The sequence below is a fragment of the Cyrtonyx montezumae genome, unplaced genomic scaffold (assembly GCF_038088225.1).
Source record: "Cyrtonyx montezumae isolate F1298 unplaced genomic scaffold, pur_monq_1.0 scaffold_30, whole genome shotgun sequence".
Lineage (NCBI taxonomy): Eukaryota > Metazoa > Chordata > Aves > Galliformes > Odontophoridae > Cyrtonyx > Cyrtonyx montezumae.
The window spans coordinates 3,684,678-3,707,347 of NW_027072035.1; the positions used below are offsets into that span (position 1 = coordinate 3,684,678).

General features: G+C 37.6%; 1 protein-coding gene across 1 annotated transcript in view; it reads left to right on the top strand.

Annotated features, from left to right (window-relative positions):
• The window catches only part of PGM5 (phosphoglucomutase 5), a 67,338-nt gene that overhangs the window by 35,059 nt on the left and 9,609 nt on the right, over window positions 1-22,670 (top strand). The window contains exons 7-10 of the mRNA XM_065744204.1: window positions 6,093-6,208; window positions 14,897-15,032; window positions 16,295-16,478; window positions 22,111-22,245. Coding sequence (XP_065600276.1) covers window positions 6,093-6,208; window positions 14,897-15,032; window positions 16,295-16,478; window positions 22,111-22,245 — 571 coding nt within the window. The remainder of the gene's footprint in view (window positions 1-6,092; window positions 6,209-14,896; window positions 15,033-16,294; window positions 16,479-22,110; window positions 22,246-22,670) is intronic.

Here is a 22,670-nt window from a genome sequence, read left to right on the forward strand (position 1 = left end):
TGATTTCTGTTGTAGTGCTGAGAATGCTTTTCTTCCTGCAGAACAGGACTCTTTGCTGCCTAAGGTTAAGCACCCTGTCTGCCTCAGCTCTGGCTATGCAGAGAGGAGTCGGGTTGAAAAAAATGCCCATGAAATACTAGTCTGTATTTTGAGGTCTGCTCAACCAAGTGTCTGTGTGTATGTTTCACATGTGCAGTTGACACCTGCAAGTAGTGAAGATGATAGGAAGGTATGCAGTAGCCCCTTCTTACTTGTTTCTTTCATTACGATCTCCCAGTCTTTTTTTACTACAGATACTTAAAGTGAGTGCAGTGCTACAGTTTACCCTAGCCAACATTTCACCTCCAGTGAAAAACTCTAGCCAGCCATTTACTCCAACCTGTGAAGGAAAGCCTTTCCCCTCATTGTTGTGACCTTTATCTTTGCAGTGAATGGGTCTCATGACATCTAGCATGACAATTTTGTTTGATTGACTGATATATTCTCAGAAATTATATAAGTTTCAGTAAAAACAAGAAAGTCTGCTTGCCCCAGGCCATTTTTTGTATCTGAGTGACAGATACTCATCAGGTCCTTTTGTGGCATTGTAGTTAACAGATTGGAGCAAACCCTCCTCTGAATTTTGTGCAATCAGCAGTCTCTTGTTATTGCAAACTATGGTGACTTTCTATCAGTCTCTGTACATCAGTTACTGTTGAGGACCATTTTACTTTGTTAGTGCATTTGTGAAAAATAATCTGTTGTCTACTATGGATGAAAAACTGAAAGGACAGTTTCACAAATATATTCCTTTAACCCTTTTAAATATATGCATTTTTCAGTGATAAATTACTTTTTTACACAGTTTAAGCAGGATATTATTTTCCTTGATGAAACAGAATCAAGAGGTTCTCTACTCTCTGTTTACATAATTAGGTGATCTGTGTATGGCAGTCAACTGTGTAGCTGTAAGATGAGCTGTGCAGTTGTCTGGTTAAGAACATGTAGATTTTCCACATCAGTCTCTTAAGGCTTTCAGAAGCAGTTTCAGAATTAACTATTAGTTCTTTTTTTATTTTTTTCCTGACAGGAAAATTTCAAAAGTTCTGATCTTCACTGTGAATTTTGTTACTATTTTCATTTTTAACTTTACTACGAGCTTGCCACGTCATGCTTTGGTGAGCCTCACTGCAGAGCCCAAGAATCAACTTAACAATTCTAATTAACAAGGCTATTTTTTAGTGTTGAAACAGCTTGAGCTGCTTTTTATAGTTGCCTTGTGCATGTTCTAATGCTTTAATAAAAAGTGGACAAGTATCAGTAGTGTGCAACTAGCTCTTCAAAATAAAAATGAGAATAGAAGGGTTAATTCACAAAACAGTTTTAAATAATATATGTAACTGTGAAAAGTACAGTCCACTATTCTTTCAAGTTTTTTTCTTCATGTTTATATATACTGGGAACATGAATGCCCCTAGTTCTGCTGTGGGCAGAATAACTGAAGTGAATACCCTACAGTTTAGGTCCAAGTGTAAATATCCTGTGTCCTGTCTAGCAAGAGCTACTCAGTGTTGCACAAGGCATGGGAAACTTTACCATGTATTCTCATTGTTGTAGTGAGCACTTAACGCTGAGAGAAGGTAAGCAGGAACACTGTTGAAGTTAGTCCCATTAAATGTCTAAGGTGATAAGAACCAGAATGCCCATGGATTGCTGTATTCCTTTTGCATAGTTCATACTCACAGAACATACAAACACAGGAATATCAACTGTGTGGTTAGACATAATTAGAATGCCTCTGCCCAGACAGACCAGGAAAATTAACCTACTTATCTAGCATATTTTATTCCAGTCTTCTTGAGTTGCTCTAGAAGTACATTCTGAGCAGGCCTTTTGACAGCTGTCATCTACATTCAGAGAACTCAGAGGCTTAAATGTTGCCCCTAAAGGAGCACTGCTGCATTGGTATCTTGACGATAAGACATTCTACATATAAGGACATTAAAAATTCCCTTAAGATGAGGTAGAAAATGTATCCTCAAATTCTTCAAGTTATAATCTCTTCATTGCATCAATTCCAAAGCTTGCTTTCTGAGAGAAATTATATCCTGCTTGACCAAGAGATCTCTTATAGACAAGAAAAACTTCATGGTAACCCCTTGAATTTCAAAGTCCCCACAATTTAGAGGTTATAGAACTCAGTCTCCCACTTGTTACATGGAGAAAGAGAAAATTAAATAGCTGTGAATATGCAGGCTTGTTTGAATTATCCTGTGAAATTTCATTGCTAAAAAAAGTATAGATTATAATTTATGGATCTGTGATCCAAAACAAGAACATTTACCATGACTTATGAGCAATTTTTCTTGCAGAATTAAATATTCCGTAAGTTCTCACCATAATCTTTTCTTTGCCCAGTAGCATATAAAATTCACTCTCCTTCTTGTCCCCCTTCACCCCCCTTTAATCTACGCTTTCCATCCATGTCTTTGAAGATGTACTTATTTCATAGCTCCTTCCTGTCAGAGTGTTTTCCTGTAGCTTGCATTGTTATTTGTTTGATCTGATGCAGCACATTTTTGCTCTTAGTTTGCAGCTTTGAGAATTTTGGGAACCCCCTGCAGGCCATTTGCCTTAATGTCTGTAGGTTGAATAAAGGTACATGTGATGTTTTCTAGGACTTCCACTGATGATTCTTTATTTCAGCAAAATGACAATAAGAAAGAGAATGCTTATTTTTCACTGTGATACAGGAAAGAAGCTCTGTCTTCAGTGTCCAGTAATGTAGCAAATTTAATACAGGAAGTTGAAGCATTATGTGCAGATAGGAAGCCAGTACATTGTCTCTGAAAGCATCTGTTGAATGCTAGGATGGGTTTACGTGTTTCTGAGGTGCAGCTATGCCTTTGTTTACCAGCCTTTGTTTTCTGCTGCCCATAATTGTTACTAGAAGGTACTGATTCTTTAAAGCTGTCATATGTAAGGTGTACGTTCTCCTCAGATTCATGAATCTGTCGGCACAGACATGGACAGTGCAGGGCTAAACCTGTTGGCAAAGGTGGGGGGAGAGGGGCCATGTATTCTCTTATTAGTATGCTGTTTAGATGAGATGATAAGCCAGTCCTGTTAGATATAATAATATTTGAATGTCAGTTTGGAAATACAGTTTATTGCCTTTCTGTAGCTTTGTGGTGAAGAAAAAAAGTTGTGAAGGTTACTGTGGTTTGCATTACGTAGCTGGGATAGAACCCTTTTATTTTTCTGAGTCTTGAAGAAAGAACTATTACTTGCTCAAATTACCGGCAGTCCGAAGGGGGAAAGCAGACACAGAGAAGAAAGTGAATCTTCTCTGGGCACAGCTCTGAGCAGAAATTGCTTTTGCTTAGAATATGGTGTGCTATCAAGTCCCTTATTTACCCAGACTTGTGCCTTCCAGCATAACATAATGTAACTGTCTTTTCTGGAAAACTGCTGTTAAGTAGTTGCTAAAGTTGACCCAAATTTGCTGCTTCTACTCATTTAGTCTGTTAAGAATCAAGAACAAAAACAAAAAAAATTGCAAGAAATCATCTCATATTTCACAATAAATGTTATGTGTTTTTATTATGTTTGTTTTCTTGAAAGCCTTAGTCTAAAATAAACCCAATACCAGCAGGATCATCGTGTGTATTTTCAGAGCTGGCCTAGTAGGCAGAAAATTTTGAACAAGCTTAACAGATCCTGGAAGCCTTTTGTGCTTGTCAGAGCAGATCCACCTGAGTCTTTTTGTTCTCAAACTAGAGAAATTCAGAAAAGGAAAGAGAAAGGATTTCCTTCTCCAAAAATAGTACAAGGATATTGGAACATTTCTATGAACAGAGATATTCATGGTGTATTGTTAGTCCACCTCAAGAGAACTGGGTATGCTCTTCCAGCATATTAGTTGCTGTTTTCTTTTGTATCATTTTCTAGTTTTTCGCAGTATGGTCCCATTCCCAGCCTACAGTTACTGCCACATAGAGATTAATTCCTTCTATGTTTTCTATTTTTTGCAGAGCCATGTATAAACCCATTAAGCTCTGCACTGTATGACGTTTCTTATGTAGTGGTATATCTAAGGCTCAGAAATGTAGCTAGTGCTGTTTGAACAGACAAAGGTATACACTTGCCTCTCTCTCACATTAGAGACCTGAAACACAAGTTCAAAATTAAACACGTTGATAATATCTTTCTAGTCTACATACTTCTTTCTAGCTCTTTTCAAATAAGTATCAGCAATTCTCATTTCGTTTAATACATAAAATAGCCTTTTTAGATATAACATTTAAAGCAAAAATGAACACCTAAGTTGAATAGGAGACTTAGATTGCAATGGATCCTTGTTACATGGAAAAAAAATTTGATGACAGCACTGCTTAACAAATTAAAGGTTTTGCAGATAATTCTGAAAGGCTGAACTGTCATTCAGGTTTCAAAAGGGTCAGTATTTGCACATTTGCAAGGGCCATCCTGTCTGCCTCAGTATACATCTGCTTTAAGAAATAGGGGCGGTCTGTCTGAAAACAGGTCTCCCTCTGCTGATCAAAGAGGTGCCTGCTTTAGTCTTGACTCAAAAGTTCTAGGTGAATTGTGTTAAGCAGGTTGAATCCCACCTGACCTGCTTTGTCTGGGTTTGACTGTAGTTAAAACTTCGTATGAGGGCTGCTCTGAAAGTTATGTCTCTGGTATTATTATGTTGGTCCATGATGTCAGAGGTGGATATTCGTGGTATGACAGTAGAGGTTGAACCTTCTCACCAATATTCTGTTATATATATGCCGCGTGACAGACGGCAGCAGGGGGCAGTCTGATGAAATGGTGTCTGACATGGAAGTGCATATGAGGCAAAGGTGTGGAATTGGATTCCTTCATGTGGAAAAAATTGCACCCACTGATATTCATCAACACCTGCTGAATATTTCTGGAGGTCAGGCAAGTGGGTGTGAGTGCAGTGAGGTGGTGGGTGGTGCATTTCAGCAGTGGTGAAAGAGGGGCAGATTTTTACAAGTTTGCAGGCTGTTGTACAACACTGGTGAAAATGCATAGTTAATGGTGGTGACCGTGTTGAAAAACAGTGTACTGTGGCTAGAATTTATCAAGTAGTGTTATTGTGTTCTTTGTTTCAAAGAGAATAAATAGGAGGCATTACTTTCAGAGCAACCGACACAAATCATTCCAATTATTCTTCTGTGAAACTGAAATTGAAGAAACATTTGTTAGATATGATTGTTGAAGCTATTTATTTACTGTAAACCCTATAATAGCTCGTCAGTCAGATTGTTTGCCCATTCATCAAGTCTTATTTTTCATATTAAAAAACAGTTGACTGAAAATGCAGTCAGAACAAGAATCGGGTAAAATGGTTATGCTCAGTCTGAATAAATCCTTGGCTTTGTAGGGGATAGATGAAAGATGCGTCAATTCCTCAATTGGGTTAAATTGCAGAAAGATAGTAGAATTGCATACCCAGCTTTTATATGGTGGTTTATTTTGATTCTTGAAAATAATGGCAAAGCAATCAGCTAGTCAGTGGGAGTAATTTATGTAGATATGCCATAGATGACACAGAACGTAAGTTCAGGTTCAGTCTGAAACCAAGAGAGCTTTTTTAGAGTAGATGTTGTACCTTGGAAACTCTCCTGTATTGACTTGGTTTTGAAAACATGAACAAAATTGTCTTTCTAGTATATAGTTGTTGGCCACTTGTGTTTTGAAAAGGGAAGTAGTTCAATGTAGTGATCAAACTTTAAAGAAAACATTAATATAACAGAACTACATTTAATTCAGTCTGGCTCAGTAATGAGAGAAGTATAGTGGTAAAGCCTATTTAGCTGAGGTTTTTACCTTTTTCAAAATATGACAGTGTATAAACTTCTCTAGGTTCATGTTGACATCAAGTTCCAAGAGAAGGAGTTGGTTCTGAATGCTGCTGCTCATCTGTTTTATTTTGTTTTACTGTATAGTGCAACTGCTAGGAGATACAGAAAAGCCTAGAATATTCCTCACCTCAAGCTGCATGTACAAAAGTAAACAAACAAATAAATAAATAAATTGCACTGTCTGAAATGTGTGGTGTTTTACTGTGTCTTCTGCAGAGTGGCAAAAGTAATGAAAGTTCCTGTGTATGAAACACCAACAGGATGGAGATATTTTTCCAACCTAATGGATTCTGGACGTTGTTCACTCTGTGGGGAGGAAAGCTTTGGCACTGGTAAGTAGTACCCAATCAGACATTTCTGAAGACTTTTTATTACAGTAATTTTCCTAGGTATATCAAGTCAAAGCCAAAAAAAAAAAAAAACAGCAAATTATCTTGTACTTGAACAAGGGAGTGTCAGTTTTTCATATTTTGGGTGACTAGTCACTGGTGTCCATATAACTTAAAGTATTAAAAATGTGAAAGACATATATTTCAAGGCCAAAGGTAATATTATTTCTGCTCTGACAACTTTCAAAGGCATCTGCCACTGTAATCTGACTTGAATGTTATATGGAAGGATTTCACTGGTTTCACTGTAACAGTATTTTTTCAGTGGCATTTTGAGGGATTTTGCCTGTGTTTGCATGATTCTTACTGACTTCAGTGTTTTCTAACATGAATTGGTATACAAAGTGAGGATTGTTACACCTAATCAAAACTGATATACATGTCCCTTTTTTAGAGCATTACAAATACTGGAAAACCAGATAGTGATAAAGTCGTCACTAGAATAAATTCAACTGCATATCAGCACCTGTTCTCCCCAAGAGCCAGTCAAACAACAGAATGCAGAAAGACAAATCTGAGCAGCAAACCAGTAGCTTATACTCTGTAAAACTGAACAAACATGGTTTTGTAGTATGAGAAAAACTGAACACATTTTACAGTGTTTCTTTTTTTCCTTTACTGGATTCTGGCATATAATTTATTTATTCTTTATATTTTTTATTAATAAGGTTGTAATATGACTGTTTCTGAATAACTGCATATCAGAATAACTAAGCATGTTGCCTGGCTAGAAATACATTGTATATTTCAATGTAAATTCCATGAAGTTTAATTTTTCTTGTGTGTAATTCCTTGACTACAGCTTTTTGTAGAAAATTATTTATCATGCAGTGAAATTTGATTGGAAATTTCATGTTGCTTTGATTTAGTTAACTCTGGAACTAAGTTATTATTCATTGAGGTCAATTAGGCCAGAATGCTACTAGTTTAAAAATGAGGATATCTTTAAGCCATACGCATGCCAGTTTATGCAACAGCCTCTCATTAACTTTCTTAGAAGTATCTGGACTATGATGGAAAAACCAAGAATACATTAGTTTTCTTTGTCTATAAGAATGAGTAAAAAAAATGTGTGTTTTGCATTTTGTTTTGATTGTGAGGCACTGTCTTATTGCTAGCATCATGGTTGCCTTTCCTTGACTTGTGTCTGGCAGTTTCCTACTGCATTGGATAGGTTTTTTCTAAGGGTTTTCTGCAAGGCCACTGAAAGAGGGGCATTTTCCAAAGATCTTATACCTTTCAGAACATATCACTTATATGCTGATAGATTACATCTCTTTTTGCCTGTGAGAGGCCTGAAACAAACAGCTGTTTTTTGATGTTTTTTGATGTTTTTTCGCTAGGTTGGTTCTTTACTCCTCTTTGGATATTAAAGTTTCTCTTACATATATATCCAAAGATAGTTATTTCCATAAACATTAGGTGGCTCTCGACACATCAACAGGATGTCATTAGCACCCAAATTATTTGAAAATGAACAGCCCTACTTTCACTATCATGCTGTAGGAAGAGAAAAATGTGATTTGTGATTAGAATTAGCCTGTGGGAGTTCGATACTGAGCTCCCACTGACTGTAGTGTATCTGGACCCCGAACCAAGTGTAGCATGTCCTACTGCATGAAAGAGACCAAATATAAAATTTCCCTGGCACCTTGAAAAGACATGACCTATATCCATGAGCATGCTCTGGTCTTCTTAAATATCAGTTACAGTAATCTTCCATCAGATCAGCCATATAGAGATCAAGAGAAGTTGTTTTAGAGCTTGATCTACTGAAACACTGAGGACATTATGATTTGTGCTGACCTTATTTCTTTATTAACTAAAGTAGCAGATGCTTATTGGAGTGTGGAAAGAAGGAGAGGTGCCTATCAGAGATAAAGGAAGGGTGAATGGAGTTTGCCCATGCCTAGAAGTAGGTAAATGTAACTCCTCTCTCTCCCTGCCCTTGACTTTTTCACTTCACTTGCATCTTCCTGTAATGTCTTAAACCACTGTATTATGTACTATAGTCTCTATTCTGATTTTGCATCTCCTGGCCTCACAGTCATCTCTGCATTCCTAGCACTCTCTGTGTTTCTGTTTCATTCTGATTCACAGAATGACAGAATGGCCTGGGTTGGAAGGGACCTCGTGGATCATGAATCTCCAACTCCCCTGCCTCAGGCAGGGACAACAACCTCCCCATTTAGTACTAGACAGGGTTGCCCAGGGCCCCATCCAATCTGGCCTTGAACACCTCCAGGGTCAGGGCATTCACAACCTCTCCAGGCAGTCCATTCCAGCAACTCACCACTCTCATAGTAAAGAACTTCCCCCGATGTCCAACTAAATCTTCCCTCCCTCAACTTAAAACCATTTTCCCTTGTCCTTCTGTTATCTACCCTTTCAAAGAGTTGACTCTCCTCCTGTTTTATAGGCTCCCTTTAGTGACTGAAAAGCTGCAATTAGATCACCCAGCAGCCTTCTTTTCTCCACACTGAACAAACCCAGCTCCCTCAACCCATTGCTAATTCTTTGTATTTCTAATAAATTCTGTTTCTTGTGAGTTGTAATGGTGCTTGAACAACATGCTGGTGTCCAATATAGAGAGCTGTTATACAGAAACACAGGACCTGTGCATCTTGATCCACTCTAATCAACTTCCTAGTACCTAGAGAACTTCACTGACAGTTCAGAAAGCCTCCTCACCTCCCATTTTCACAATGCCTTCTAAACAGTAGTATAAACTACTATCCAGACAACTTGGAGCATCGGGCCAGTGTGTAAATTGCTCGTGGCAGAGCCTACATAGATATTACAATGATATCTCTGTGCCTCAATTTTGTTATCGTCTTTCAATTCAGTGCAGCTGTCTGGAAAAACCTCGTATGCCAGGAGGTTTGTTAGTAAAGCACAAGCTGGTCTGCAGATGACCAATACTAAACCAATGTGAGCTGTTTTTAGCAATAAGTATTCACCTAATTGTGAACCTTTTGTAACGTCCTAGGAGCTGCATGACCTTAACAAGTTTCTGCCAGTATTGGGCATTTGGTTAAATTCTACAGCTTTCCTGTCCATCACAGCTATTTAGGGAACTGAAACATGACACATTTTAGTTCTCAGTGCAGAATTTTCCAAGAAATATACCATATAGGAGATCAGAGTGGGAAGACTATTGTTCTGTGCAAGAGAATGGAGATTTATGTATCCACATTCTACAGTCAAACTAACCATGCAGCACTGGAGACTGATCGGTTATATACCCAGGTAATCCAGCCCAGCTGGAATTTCCAAACAGTACAGAGGCTTAGTTTTATAATATAAGGGATTTTGCACTGGCAAATAAATAAAAGCAAATTTTCTGCTATAAAAGGTCAAAAGATTTTGAAAACATCCCTAGTGCTGCATTTCCCAGACTTGTTTTCTGGCAGCTGATCTTGGAGCCCAACCAGTGCTTTAAAATCTTCTTCCATTTTTGTAGTCGTGTGGGGAGCTTGTCAGATGAGGTTAGTAGCTTTCTGGTTCTATGACTAATGCTCAGGACACAGTTCAGAGAAGGGCATCTGCAGCAGCAATTAGCTTTTAAATTTCATCAGCGAAATATTACTCAGGATTCAGAGAGCTATTTGGTTGATTTATCTTTCTGCAGTTTAACCCACTTTAGTAATTGATGCATCTTTCATAAACTTGAATGCTCCATCTCCAAATTTCCAGAAGCCGTTAACACCAACTCCTTTCTCCTGCAAGATTATGTGGAAGAAGAGCTAGTGAATATAAAGATGGTCTGGTGCTGAAAATAATGAAAGTCTTAAAAGATCTGTATGGTCTTATCTGTTACAGTAACACAAGACTCCATTTGCCTAAAATATTACCAAGATTCAAATCACTGGAAGATAAATTTGTAAGGCTCAAACTGTGTGCAGACAAAATGTTCTACTGGGAGTTCATATATATACTTCAGTCTCATATTTGTTTTAAAACACGTTTACAGAATGCAATATGCTAGACAGAATTGTCTAATTTAGGGAAAAGCAGTTACATTTTCTTCTTATATATGATCCTCAAGGCTCACTGTCTACCAGAATTCAACTCTTCTCAGATGAAGAATAAATGAGACATATTAAAGAAAGCCTGCATGCCAAACAACTTGACAGTATGAGAAAAATGGTCATGTGAACATTTTTTCATGATTTTATTTTGTTTCTCAGGCTACTGACTCTCAAGACTACTTCAGTTTTAGCCTGTCTAACCTGTGTACTTTTTTTCTGAATGGGAATGTTCTCTGACAGTTTTCTCAGATTGTTTACTCGGAGTCTGCCCATAGCAATTAACTGTTACAGTAGTAAAAGATAGCTTTCACTATTATTATGTTGAGAAATACATGGCAAATTAACTGAAAAATAAGCTGTCAAAGTACTTTACGTTATTGTAATTTTCCTTACCAATGGCAAATTAAATAAAATGGCACATTTAGAGAAAATGTTTGTTTACTTCAGTGTTCTTTCTGCTTCATCTCCTTACAGAGGCTAGAATTCATTAGTGCTCTGTATTTTTAAATCAAAAGTATCAGTGAGATTTATCTCAAGATTGTGGAGTGCCCTCAGCAAGACAAAATGACTGATAGTATTACAATTTCAATAATATGTACTTGTGAGGCACCTTTTATTTAATCCCTTTGCACAAACTGACTCTGCCTCTGTAGATTCACAATAACAGATGTATGAAGCAAAGGAAGATGCTGTTAGCTGAACAGAGGTGGCAGAACTAGCTTCCTCCCTTGTGTTGCTAGCATATGAGCTGGACAGTAGGAGTAAATGAGAGGAATTGATGACACCTGCAAAGATAAAAAAGGTGAAAACCAGAGTTGACTAACAGAGCTGCAGTAGTAGACTTTAATTTACTAAAAGAAATGAAGGCAAGACATTTGCATATATATGCAAATAGTAGCCTAACTAATGGATCAGCTGGATAAATAAGAAGTGGAATAAACAAGTTCTGAACAATAGCAGTTATCAGTTTTCCTTCTGATAAGAATAATGAAACAAGACATTCATTGAAAACATGGGATTACTGTTACTGTTAGGCTAGTGTTTTAGTCACTGATTTTTGATGCTGAAACAGTTGGATTGTTCACAGGTTTTTCTGTCCAGACCTTTGCCTCTGGATTGCTTTCTTCCTATGCTTTCTCTTTCCAGAGGAGCAACAATCTGTATACCATCATGAAGGACACACAAGGACACTACAGCCAAAGCTGCTAAATGGATCAGAAGAATGATACGTGTGTACACTCATCCCTCTTCACAGAGATTTATAAGCTTAGCTAGGCCAAAACAAGGCTCAGAGACCTTTCCAAAAATTCTTATGTCCATGTTTCTCTGGACCATTTTGATTCAATGAAATGTACTCAAATCTCAAAAATGAATCAAAATGCGTATTTTCTTTGGTGATAAGTTTAGACCTTTGAGCAGATGTCAGAATGTATTGAGCATTTTGTAAACTAAACTGTCTGATTTGATGGCTTGGAGTCTGCAGGGTGTTGCGCAGTGGAAGAGTATATGATCACTTACTTTGGAAAAAAATACTTCAGTGTTTAGCTCTACTACATCTCCATTTGCTGCTAGTATCTGCCGAGCAGATAAATCCATTTAGGTTATGGGTAATATCATCAATAGAGATGACTTTTTAGGCAGAATTGACTTTATCTGTGCTAAGAATGAATGGCTAAAAGAACTAGGAGGGTTAACAAAAAAGGAACAGCAGTGGTAAAGCAAGTTAACAGTTCCATACATAGCATTCCATGGTTCCTGCAGCCTACCCAGGGCCAAGGACCCTACCTCAGCTCCTGCTTCCAAAACATCCTAGCAGGGACAGGCTGCAGCTCCCCACCCTTTTGTCATGCCCAGACAGGAGAAGTAGCTAAGCTGCTTCTGACACCCAGAAAGCCCCCAGTACCTCTGCTGGCCTAACAACTTTTCCTGCTGTCATTCCTGAGTAACGACATGTGCTGGTGGGAGGTGACAGGTCTCTTCTAGATATTTCTCTTAGTGGCAGTGGCAGAAAGCTGCACTGGCAGCATTATCTAGGAACAAACTTATGTCTGTAATAAAAATTAGGACCATGCCATCTGCTTTGCATATGAGCAAAGACAGATTGTTGGTATTTCTGTGGAAGGCATCCTTCAGATGATCTAGTATGCTATTACAAGGAGGGAGTAGAAAAGGTGAGGATCTGATTATCTGAAGGGCTGACTTCCTGTTCAGGGACATTATTTTCTTTTTTTATCTGAAACTATTTGCAAAGCTCCAAGAGCTCATAAATAACCCTGCCCTTCTGATTAGGCAGCACTCTGTGCTTTGGTAACATCTGGAGGCTTTGAACCAGGGAACAAAGTAGGCTCTTGCTGTTTTTACAGCAGCTGCTAGGGAATGAACCTGTAGCGGTGCACACAGCTCATAGACTACAGGTCAAGGCAGATCAAAAGTGGCAGAAAGAAAGTGTTCTCAGTATCATGACAGCTACTTTGCAAATGTGAAGGAACATGGCTGTCTGTCTCTGTTCTTGAATCTATTTGAGCTATTCAGCATCCCAGTTTTCTACAGGATGCAACTCACAGATGTAAGCATAATAGTGTTGTGTCTTTTTTTCTTGTGCTTTCTAGATACATTTTTCCCCTTCACATCTTTTTAGTAACCAGTTTTATGCAGCTCTGGTATTATACTGGAATAGTAATCTACACGTAGTTAACTCTGTAGTTGTTTATTTATTTATTTATTCAAGTGTCAGATTCAAGGAGATGGGGGTCTGCAGTTCTAGAGCTGAATAAAAGCCAAGAAGCCTAAGTTACAGGCAGACGCATGTTGATGGGCACTTAACAAATGTATGTGAGTAGCAGCTACTACCTTGACTTGCTGCTCTCTCTCAAGAAGATGGACTGAAAGTCAAAGACAGTGGCAGTAACTGAAGGATGGATGTCAGGAGTTAACCCCAGAAATCGCAGTTGCTCCAGGCCAATCTTACTGTTTTCCTTATGTCTTTAATTTTCTCTTGACAGTTTTTTCGCAGGACTAACAGCTTCAGTGCATTGATTTATATAATGAGAACCAGATCCTGTGCCAGTAGGGAAACACAGCCATTTTGACATATGTGCGTACAGAACTTGCAGGCTATTATTTAAAACTACAGAATTGCAAAGCAGACTTGATGCAGCAGAATTTTTAGTTTTGATGAAGGAGAATATATCATATGACAGATTTTGAAATGAAGGCCTTTCAGATTTCTCTCTGTAGAATTTTTGCTAGGTAATTTCTGGGGGCACAGTCAAACTATTGATCAGTAATTCATGAAGGAAGAAAAACATATGACTTAATGCATTTGCCTTGTACCCAGGGTTTCTATATTGTGTGAATAGAAAATGATAACTAAGTGCAACTAAAAAAACTTCTACAAGATCTGGTGTTAATGTGCCAGAGCAATGGCTGAAAATTTGACATGTCAGGTTTCTTGAGTCAATTCGTTAAAGTAGTCATCTTCCAGTACCTACTAAGTGTCCAGTGTCCTGGATCTTACTGTCTATTTTCTGAAATGCTCACCTGGATTAGGTACAGATTGCCACAGAAACATCCTCAATGTTGTTTAAAAGGGAAGGGTGCTTGCTGAGATGACCAAGACCTTTCTTATGGAATACTCTTTGGTTGCAAACTGATAATTTTATTGAAACTTTTTTGCTGTTGGATACCATACTGTTTTGTTTAGCTTCACAGAAATGTTACTGATGAAGGTAAGTTACCCATCTGTTGCAGAGCAGCCCCTTACTCCAAGTTGTCCTTTTGGTTTCGTACATGGAAACTGCAAGTTCAAGTCTACGTTCATCCGATTTCAAATGGCAGACTTGAATTTGTGCCTCCTGTATCTAAGGGTATGTGCTACAACTGGTGGGATATTAAAAAAATTATTCTTAGTTTCCTTTCTATCAGTTTGTGTCTCCATAAATGTGAAAGTAGGAGGGAATTTAGGTCTGAGCATTCACATATTTTTATCTCTGAAAGGTAAGGAGAAAAGCAGAAAAGAATAAAAGTTCTGTTTTCTGCTTTTTTTTTTTTCTCCAGAAGCCTTTTATCATGTTTTTGTTTCTTTGTTTGTTTTGAAGTATACATTTTTTCTTTGTCCTGGTGGGAAATTATAAATATTCTGGAAATCTACATTTTTAATGGAATGGGAAAACTCTTTCTCCAGTGCTTGACAGGTAAACATCTGTGCAGATAAGGAGATACTCTTGAACTTTATTCGCATTATGCAGAGCACTCATGGCTGGGAGTCTGCCTGTCTTACCCAGTTCTGGGGAACAGTACTAGAGGTGTGGAAGTACCCTGTATTCAGTGAGCTGAATAATGATTACAAAGGTTTTACTATTGCTACTGCTTCTCTACAAGTACTCATGAATCTTTTTATTTAATGTTGGAAGTACAGACTTTGTCATATGTAAAAATTAATTCCAGTTGTCACTCTGGGAACTACCATAGTTGTGAAAGTCAGTACCTTACTGGTTACTGTTATGTGATGTACAAGTTAAATGAGACATTTGCCCAGCCTCCTTAGCTTGTTTTCTGCTATGCAAATACCAAATAATGTGGTTTACATATTTCTCTCTAGGGTCTGATCACCTTCGGGAGAAAGATGGACTATGGGCTGTGCTTGTTTGGCTTTCAATCCTAGCAGCTCGAAAGCAGAGTGTGGAAGAAATTGTCAGAGATCACTGGGCAAAGTTTGGTCGACACTACTACTGCAGGTGAGATAGTGAAGAATAGGCACAGGAACTTACACAGACAGTGGGTGAATTCTGCTACTAACAAGGATTGACTAGCTCAGCTTCATTTAGATGTGTGTTTGATATGTCCAGATAATTAAAATCTGCTACAGGTTGCCACCGTTCTGTGGGCAGTTCTTTTCAGTTGAGTAAGCAGGCTTTATTCACTGAAGGAGCTATACATATACATCACTTCCAGTATATTACCTGTTGAATCCTTGGGAGTAGCTGGGTACATAGTGTTGAAAACAGTAAAAATCTCAGCAAGTTTACTCATACATTTCTTTCTGTGTGCTTCTTAATGAAAATGCTTTTGTGAAAACTGAGTTTATGCTTCCTTTGAACTCAAGAGAACTCCTCCAAAGATACATACATTTACTCATTTTTATTAATATGTCAAAATGGTGAATTCTGAATGGTGTTTACATAACACAGATTTTAGCTTCTGTCTCTCTTTGTTTCAGGATAGATTTAATTCAGATGAGTAATATAATCATGGAGGAAAACAGCTGTTCCTCAAAACTTGTGGCAAAGTGTTTTCTGTTTCAGTTTCTTCAGAGCACTGCACTGATTGTGTCCTTGATTTCAGAGTGCAGTCTGAGCTGGGTTTAGTCTGGAGAAGAGGAGGCTCAGGGGGGACCTTATTGCCCTCTACGACTGTGTGAAAGGAGGTTGTGGTGAGCTGTGAGACAGACTCTTCTGCTGGGTAACTGGTGATAGAACTAGAGATAATGACCTCAAGTTGCACCAGAGGAGGTTCAGGTTGCTCATTAGGAAAAACTTTGTGAAGAGTGGTCAGGCACTGGAATGGGCTGCCAGTGGAGATAGTGGAGTCACCGACCCTGGAGGTGTTAAGAAACATTTAGATGTTGTACTGAGGGACATGGTTTAGTGGGGAAATATTGATGGTAGGTGGATGGTTGCACTGGGTAATCTCAGAGGTCTTTTGATTTTATGATGTTTTCTATGCTACTTAAGATACAATGTGCTTTCAAAATGGTTTCTGTTGCCTCAAGAATAAGGGTGCCCAATTAGAATTGTGCTGCATACACAACATGGGCAGATTGCGCTGGACTGCATGCATTCACTGGTTTAATTTGCAATCAGTACTTTAATAGTCTACCCTCAATTTTTGAAGTAAGCAACAAATTGCTAATTGTATATTGAAATCTATCAAAAATAAATTGTCTTCTAAGCTGTGGTGGACTTAACTTTTTACTTCTACTTTATTATATACATGCAAGGTTTGATTACGAAGCATTGGAACCCAGAACAGCATATTTCATAATGAGAGACCTGGAAGCTTTGATCACTGACAAGTCATTCAGCCATCAGCAGTTTGCTGTGGGCAGCAGTATCTACAGTGTGGAAAGAACAGACAGCTTTGAGTACATAGATCCTGTGGATGGCACTGTGACCAAAAGACAGGTAAGGTTGTAGTGATGGAGTAGCAAAGTTTTGCGACTTTCAACATGTTTCTTAAAACATTTCTGACATTAAGCTGAAAAGCCTTACCATTTATTTTATAGGATTTTTTTTTAATTTGCTCTGATGGATACCGCATTTCCTACTTAAGATTAGCTCAGACTGGATAAGATAATTCACCTCTGGTTTAGCTTGCACTTGGAGTGCCTAAATGGAGACTGTAGCGCCATGGAGAATGTAGGGCAAGATGAAGTCCCTGCTGCCAGCATTGCAAATATAGAGAGGGTCCCCTTTCCTGAATAATGGAAGGTATCATGTAGGAAGGCAGTCTTTGCTTTTTCTATTTTCCATTTCAAATCTACAATTGCTATACATTGCAGAGAAGGTCACATTTTTCTTGTGGTTGGTGATCTACTGTATTTTCATAATTAAGGCATGTTATTCCATGCCAACTGCATGCAGAAGACTTTAGACTGTTCCGTATGTGTTTGACTTCTCTAGCCGAAATAACTGCTCTGTGTTCCTTCTTTTATGACTGTAGACCATGTCAATATGAGGATCCCTTAGCTATCAAGTTCTTCAACTCAAACTGAGTCTTTGATGTTGCATGACATGCACAAAAGCAGACACGTACTTTTGCCTGGCGTAAATGTATATCACAACATCTTGAATATGAGCTACAACTCATATTTAAATGTATTCTGATTTTATGCTGTTTACTTTTATTGTCCTACTTTCTGTAGTTTGTAAATTACCTGACCTGATCAGACTCTATCAAATGATGTTACATGCAATTAAAACTGTTGTCATTCCATTCTGCTCTGTATTTGTTGTTTCCATTCATCACTACATCCAGATGATATAAGCAGCCCACCTGCCACTGAACTACTGTCTTTGTACATAGGCTATTGTCATATCTGAGTCCACTGGATCATTACAGGATGGAAGGCTTGTGGCTCTTGTCCTTTGAAAAAAAGAAAAAAAAGAGTTTGTAAATTTTTAGTGTACTTTGTAAATTTTTAGTGTACTTTCCCTTTCTTGTCATCCAAAGCTGTTTCCTAAACCAGAGTACAACTACTATTCACGTCACAGTATAATACAGAGAAGCATGACTTGTCCTGTTTTTAATGGACTTTGAAATGGAGAGCTTGTCTTTTCATAAGCAAAAGCACTCATTTGATGAGAGTACAATTCAATCCATTTGTCTTCTGACAAGGTTACATTCCTGGCTCTGTATGTTTGCAGCCTTGGTGGAATTTTCCAAGCATAGTGAAATAAGAAATGGCATTAATCCATGGAAATGAAGCAGCAGTTCACTGCTGCCATTTTCCTCATGTAGCAGTGCTGTTCATGCAAATGCAGATGCGTCTGTGACTATGAGGAGTTTCATGCAGATTTTCCAGCTAGGCCTTCAGGAACCAATTCAAAGTTTTATTCCTTGCTAAATCAATATTAATAAACTGCAGAAAACAAATAGCTGCAACAAAATAGATACATAGCAGTACAAGCAGACCATATTATCTGATTTATTCCGAAACAAATAGATGAGTATTGTTTATCATCACAGTTCAGTACTAAGGTGTTAAGTTAAATGAAACATTCTGCTGGTCCTGAAAATTGTGCTGCTTTTGCACTAATATTAGCACATAACAGTACTGTACAAGGTACCACTTGAAATGATGGCCTCTTTCACGAAGATTTATTGTATTCTGAGATTAACAGAATAAAACTCATGACATGTGTCATTTAAAGCTTCTTAATGTTGTCTTGCCCCTTCGTTAGATTTAGAATGTAAAATGCTCTGCATGTAGTCTCATGTTTTTCCTTTTAATTTTTTCTTGCTCCTTTGTTAGACTTAAAGAGTAAAATCTAGTGTCATGTCTTTTGGGGGCTTTTCTTTTACTTTGAAACAGGTGCTGGAAAAGCTGGAAGAAAGTTATTTCATATGACTCTCCAGAGATAAGGGAAAAATTCTATGTTCAGGGTGATATTTTAGTCCCTTGTCAGCATTAACATATTCCTTGTCAGAATAACCAGATGGCCTCCTGTGCCCTCGTTCAAGAATTCACAGTTGAGAAAATAAAAATTATGATAACCACAGTATTTTGAAGAAAGATATAGCTATTCTGCATGCTCCTAATTTATGTGTGTGTCTGTTTGATGTACAGCTACTAAGATATGTTTTCTGCTGGTGCTATACTCCATCATTTAATAATTGTTTTCAAAATCACCCAAACTTACTATTTTAAGTATATTCTAACTTGTTTAATCATGAAAGTGATAACTGAAAAAAACTGTGAAACAATTGGAAGTGAAATTACACAGTACAATATTTAAAGTTAATTTTCTGGACACTTCAAAGATCTTAGTATAACTGTTTAATGGGATGATAGTGGATAGGGAGAGAAATCTTTGTGAAGCTCCATCTTTGTCACATTGGCTTCAAGGCCAGCAGGTTAACCAGTGGCAAGGTAATTTTGTTTCAGAATTTCCACATAGCTAATTAATATCCATTATCTGGCCTAATTTACCTAATAGAAATATCTGCAGATATCCATTTTGGGAGCTGTACTGAAGGTTTTCATTTGCTTCCTTTTGGAAAAAGAAATTACTGTTTCCCATAAGAAGACAAGTCTGCGACAAATAGTGTGCTGATCTTACTAGAACTGGAACTTTTTTTGTACTCTGGACTATCCAGTTCGTTGTTCTTTGTTTTTTTCCTTAAGTCAGTTTATTAATTCTGCATAAAAAAATCTGTTCTGTGCTTCTTCATGTAGCTGACATTTTCTGTTTAATAAATCGCAAGTATATGGCTATAATTCATTCTGCTTATATCAGGTGAGAAAATGCCACCATGCCAAACAGTAAGTAGGCTGCTTTCAGTTTCACCAACTTGGTTTGAAAGCAGTGATCACAAAAGCGAAAAAAGGAATATTTTATATGTTAAACTGTGTACTCCATAGTAATGAGCAGAGATAAACTCTTTGACTTATTTTTACATGCATGCAGAACTGTAGTTTATTCAACTGGTAATGCTTCTTCATAGTTACTTGGTAACAGTGTTTTTGGCTGTTTTTCCTTTGGTTTTGTTTAACAAGTGTAGCCTACCTAGCCACCTAGCTTTGTGGTGTGAGTTTCAGAAAATGTTGAGAAATGCAAATATGTAATGGTTCTTATTAAATTCTGTTGCCTTCCTGAGTGAAAATTTTTGCTAGTTTTGAAATCGTAGTTGTCAGTGGAGAGCCAAAAAACAGGTTTTTGCTGTTGAGATCTGTGTCAATTACACTATATTTCCAGGTGCAAGTGTAACATGGAAGTTGATTTTGACAGTCCAACTCTGAAGGCCACTGTTTCCCTAGCACATAATTTCTCCCTGGCAATTCATAAGTTACTGTTTTTAAGAGTACAGTCACTGTGTCTCTGTAATCCCTTTTGCAAAGTCTTTAGCTGTATGACAGAAATCCTAGTGTTATAGACAAGTATCAGCTGTCATCCCTCTCCTGTCAAAACCAATATTGCCAGTCATTTATTCCTGAGAAATGTGAAAATTATCTCAGAAATAGTGAACTGTCTGAATGAAGGTTATGTGTGTGCATGTTACATAAAAATCTCAAGTATTATAAATTGTACCATCAAAGTGGCTAAATGCTTTAGCGTGGTGGAAAGATTTAACATCATAAAGGGTAGAGTTATGGGGATTATCTGTAAATATTTTTTGTTCCAAAATCATAATTTAATGAGTGGTGAGACAACAGTGAGGTTTGGAGAGAAGTTAAACAAAACGTGTAGAAGAGTATTCTTGTGGTTTTGCTAGTTTTATCATTATGAAAGGTGGCTTGACCTAGTGTGGACATGTAGAATGTCCATGTAGCCACTGAGTAGGAAGACATTCACATGCTCTCTTATGTTCATGGTTTCATTTTGTGCAAGTAGGTTAGGCTTCCCTCCTTCCTACACCAAGCTGCTTGATGTAAACACTACTTATACTTCCCTCCTTCCTACACCAAGCTGCTTGATGTAAACATTACTTATTTTGAGCTGCTGGTCATACGTTTGACAATGATTCAGAACAAACTATACCTAGAATTATCTTTTCTCATTTTGCTGTCATAAAGTTAGAAGTAATTAGCAGTCAGCAAGAGACAATTCCTTGCTCACAGTATGAGATCATAACAAACTGACTATATTCTTTTAGCCATCCATGCAGAAATTCCATTGAGACCAATGGCAGAACTCCTGCTAACATCATACAAACCAATGAGTTGGCTTAATAGCAAATGTTAGGAAAAAAGTCACTGAAGCTCATTCTGCTGAGTATAAACTATTTCTGATTATTACATGTGCTTTTCATATTGAAAATACTAGATTAATTTATGTTACCATTGTGTGTTAAAATTATTACGCAGGTCACTCTAGAAATAACGCCTCCTATTTATTTCCATGGAAACTACAACAGATACAGAGCACATAGTAACAGTTTAATAGAGCAAATTCTGAGTTATGAAACACCATTTTTAAACATAGTCACCACCACCATTAGCTGTGTATTTCCACCAATGATGAATAAGAAGCTGCTTGCTGTGCTCGTAAAAATCTGCATAGACATCTGAAATGTTGCCTGTCATTCATGTCACAGTCACCATTGCTGAGATGCGCTACCCATTGCCTCACTGTGCTCATATCCACTGCTTGGTGTCCTAAGTGTTCAGCATGCATTGATGAATATCAATAGATGCCATTATTTCCTTATGGAGGAATTCAGTGACACACATTTGCTTCACGCAGTCTTCTGTGTCTAATCAAAGCAATAGATGGATAATATCTTTTACGTCATCTGACTCAGCCTTTTACTCATGCGCTGTATTTTCCTGTTAAATATTTCTTAGTGTTAATGGGCAATATCATCCAGATACTGCAGAAGATGCTTTGACATATACCTGAGCAAACAAAGTCTTCTTGCACTTATATTTTTCAGTGAATGTGCACTGTGTTCCTCACATCAGTGTCTTCTCAGGCTGCTGATAAAGATGAAATAAAATACTTCTCTCTTTAGTTGTCATCTCTTATTTTTAGATAGTTTCCTGCAACAAAATTAGAAAGGATCTTAGTTTATGCACGCATTTGCTAATAGCAGGACTAAAATGAAAAATAAAGTTAACTAGCAAAACAGAGGTAGCATTTAGCTTTGGGGTAACATTTACAGAAATGGAACAAGTAGGTATGTTAGTGCAAAAACTGGTGGAAAATTAAAACACCACAATTATTTAACTCTTCAGTTTAGTCCTTTGTTTTAATGGGAACAGATTTATCTGTCTGACCTTCTTGCTTACTTTGTGAGGAGTTCTCTGTACAGAAAGACTGTTGACTATGGATCCAAATATATGATACGAATACAAGAGCAAATCAGCGAAAGAAACTAAAAACTGCAGTAAAAAAGCCCTTCATTAAAGGAGTGGGAGTGAAGACACAAGATTACTTCTGGTCTTGAGGGGGAAGAAAGTAATAAATGAGTTGTCCAAAGTAAAAGTGAAATTGCATCCTTATGGTTCTTCCTTTCTTATTTTAGAGCAGTGAAAACTGTGATGTATATGAGGTATTGCCACCTAAATGTATAACACTCCTTTTTCTCCTCTAGGGGCTGCGGATTGTTTTTTCAGATGCTTCCAGGCTCATCTTTAGAATGAGTGCTTCTAGCCATGTGAGAGCTACTCTCCGGATCTATGTAGAGAGTTATGAGAAGGATCCTAGCCAACACAATAAGGAACCACAGGTAATCAATGACACTGTAATAAGACCTGCAAGAAAAATCTGTTTGTAACTGTATGGAAATCAGACTCCAGCAGATGTATGTAGAAAGTGTGAACATTGCATGGGTTTTTTTTTGTGGGTTTTTTTTTTTTTTATTTACTAAGTGATAAAGATAGAACGCACTGAGAATTATACAGAAACTGCTGGTCAGGGAGCATCAGCAGACCTAGGTTTGGTTTGGAAAAGCTGTTGGCTTTTATTCCTTGGAAAGGAAATATAAGGGATACAGTGAGAAATGGAAGTTTGCAGTATTTGTAATGATGCATATTCAAACCATAAGTGGATATTTTGGAAATCTGCATCATCAGTTCAATGAACATCATCAATTCATTGAGGAATACTGAAGCAGAAGGTCAAAGGGTAAAGAGGAAAGAAGTGTCATGTGTG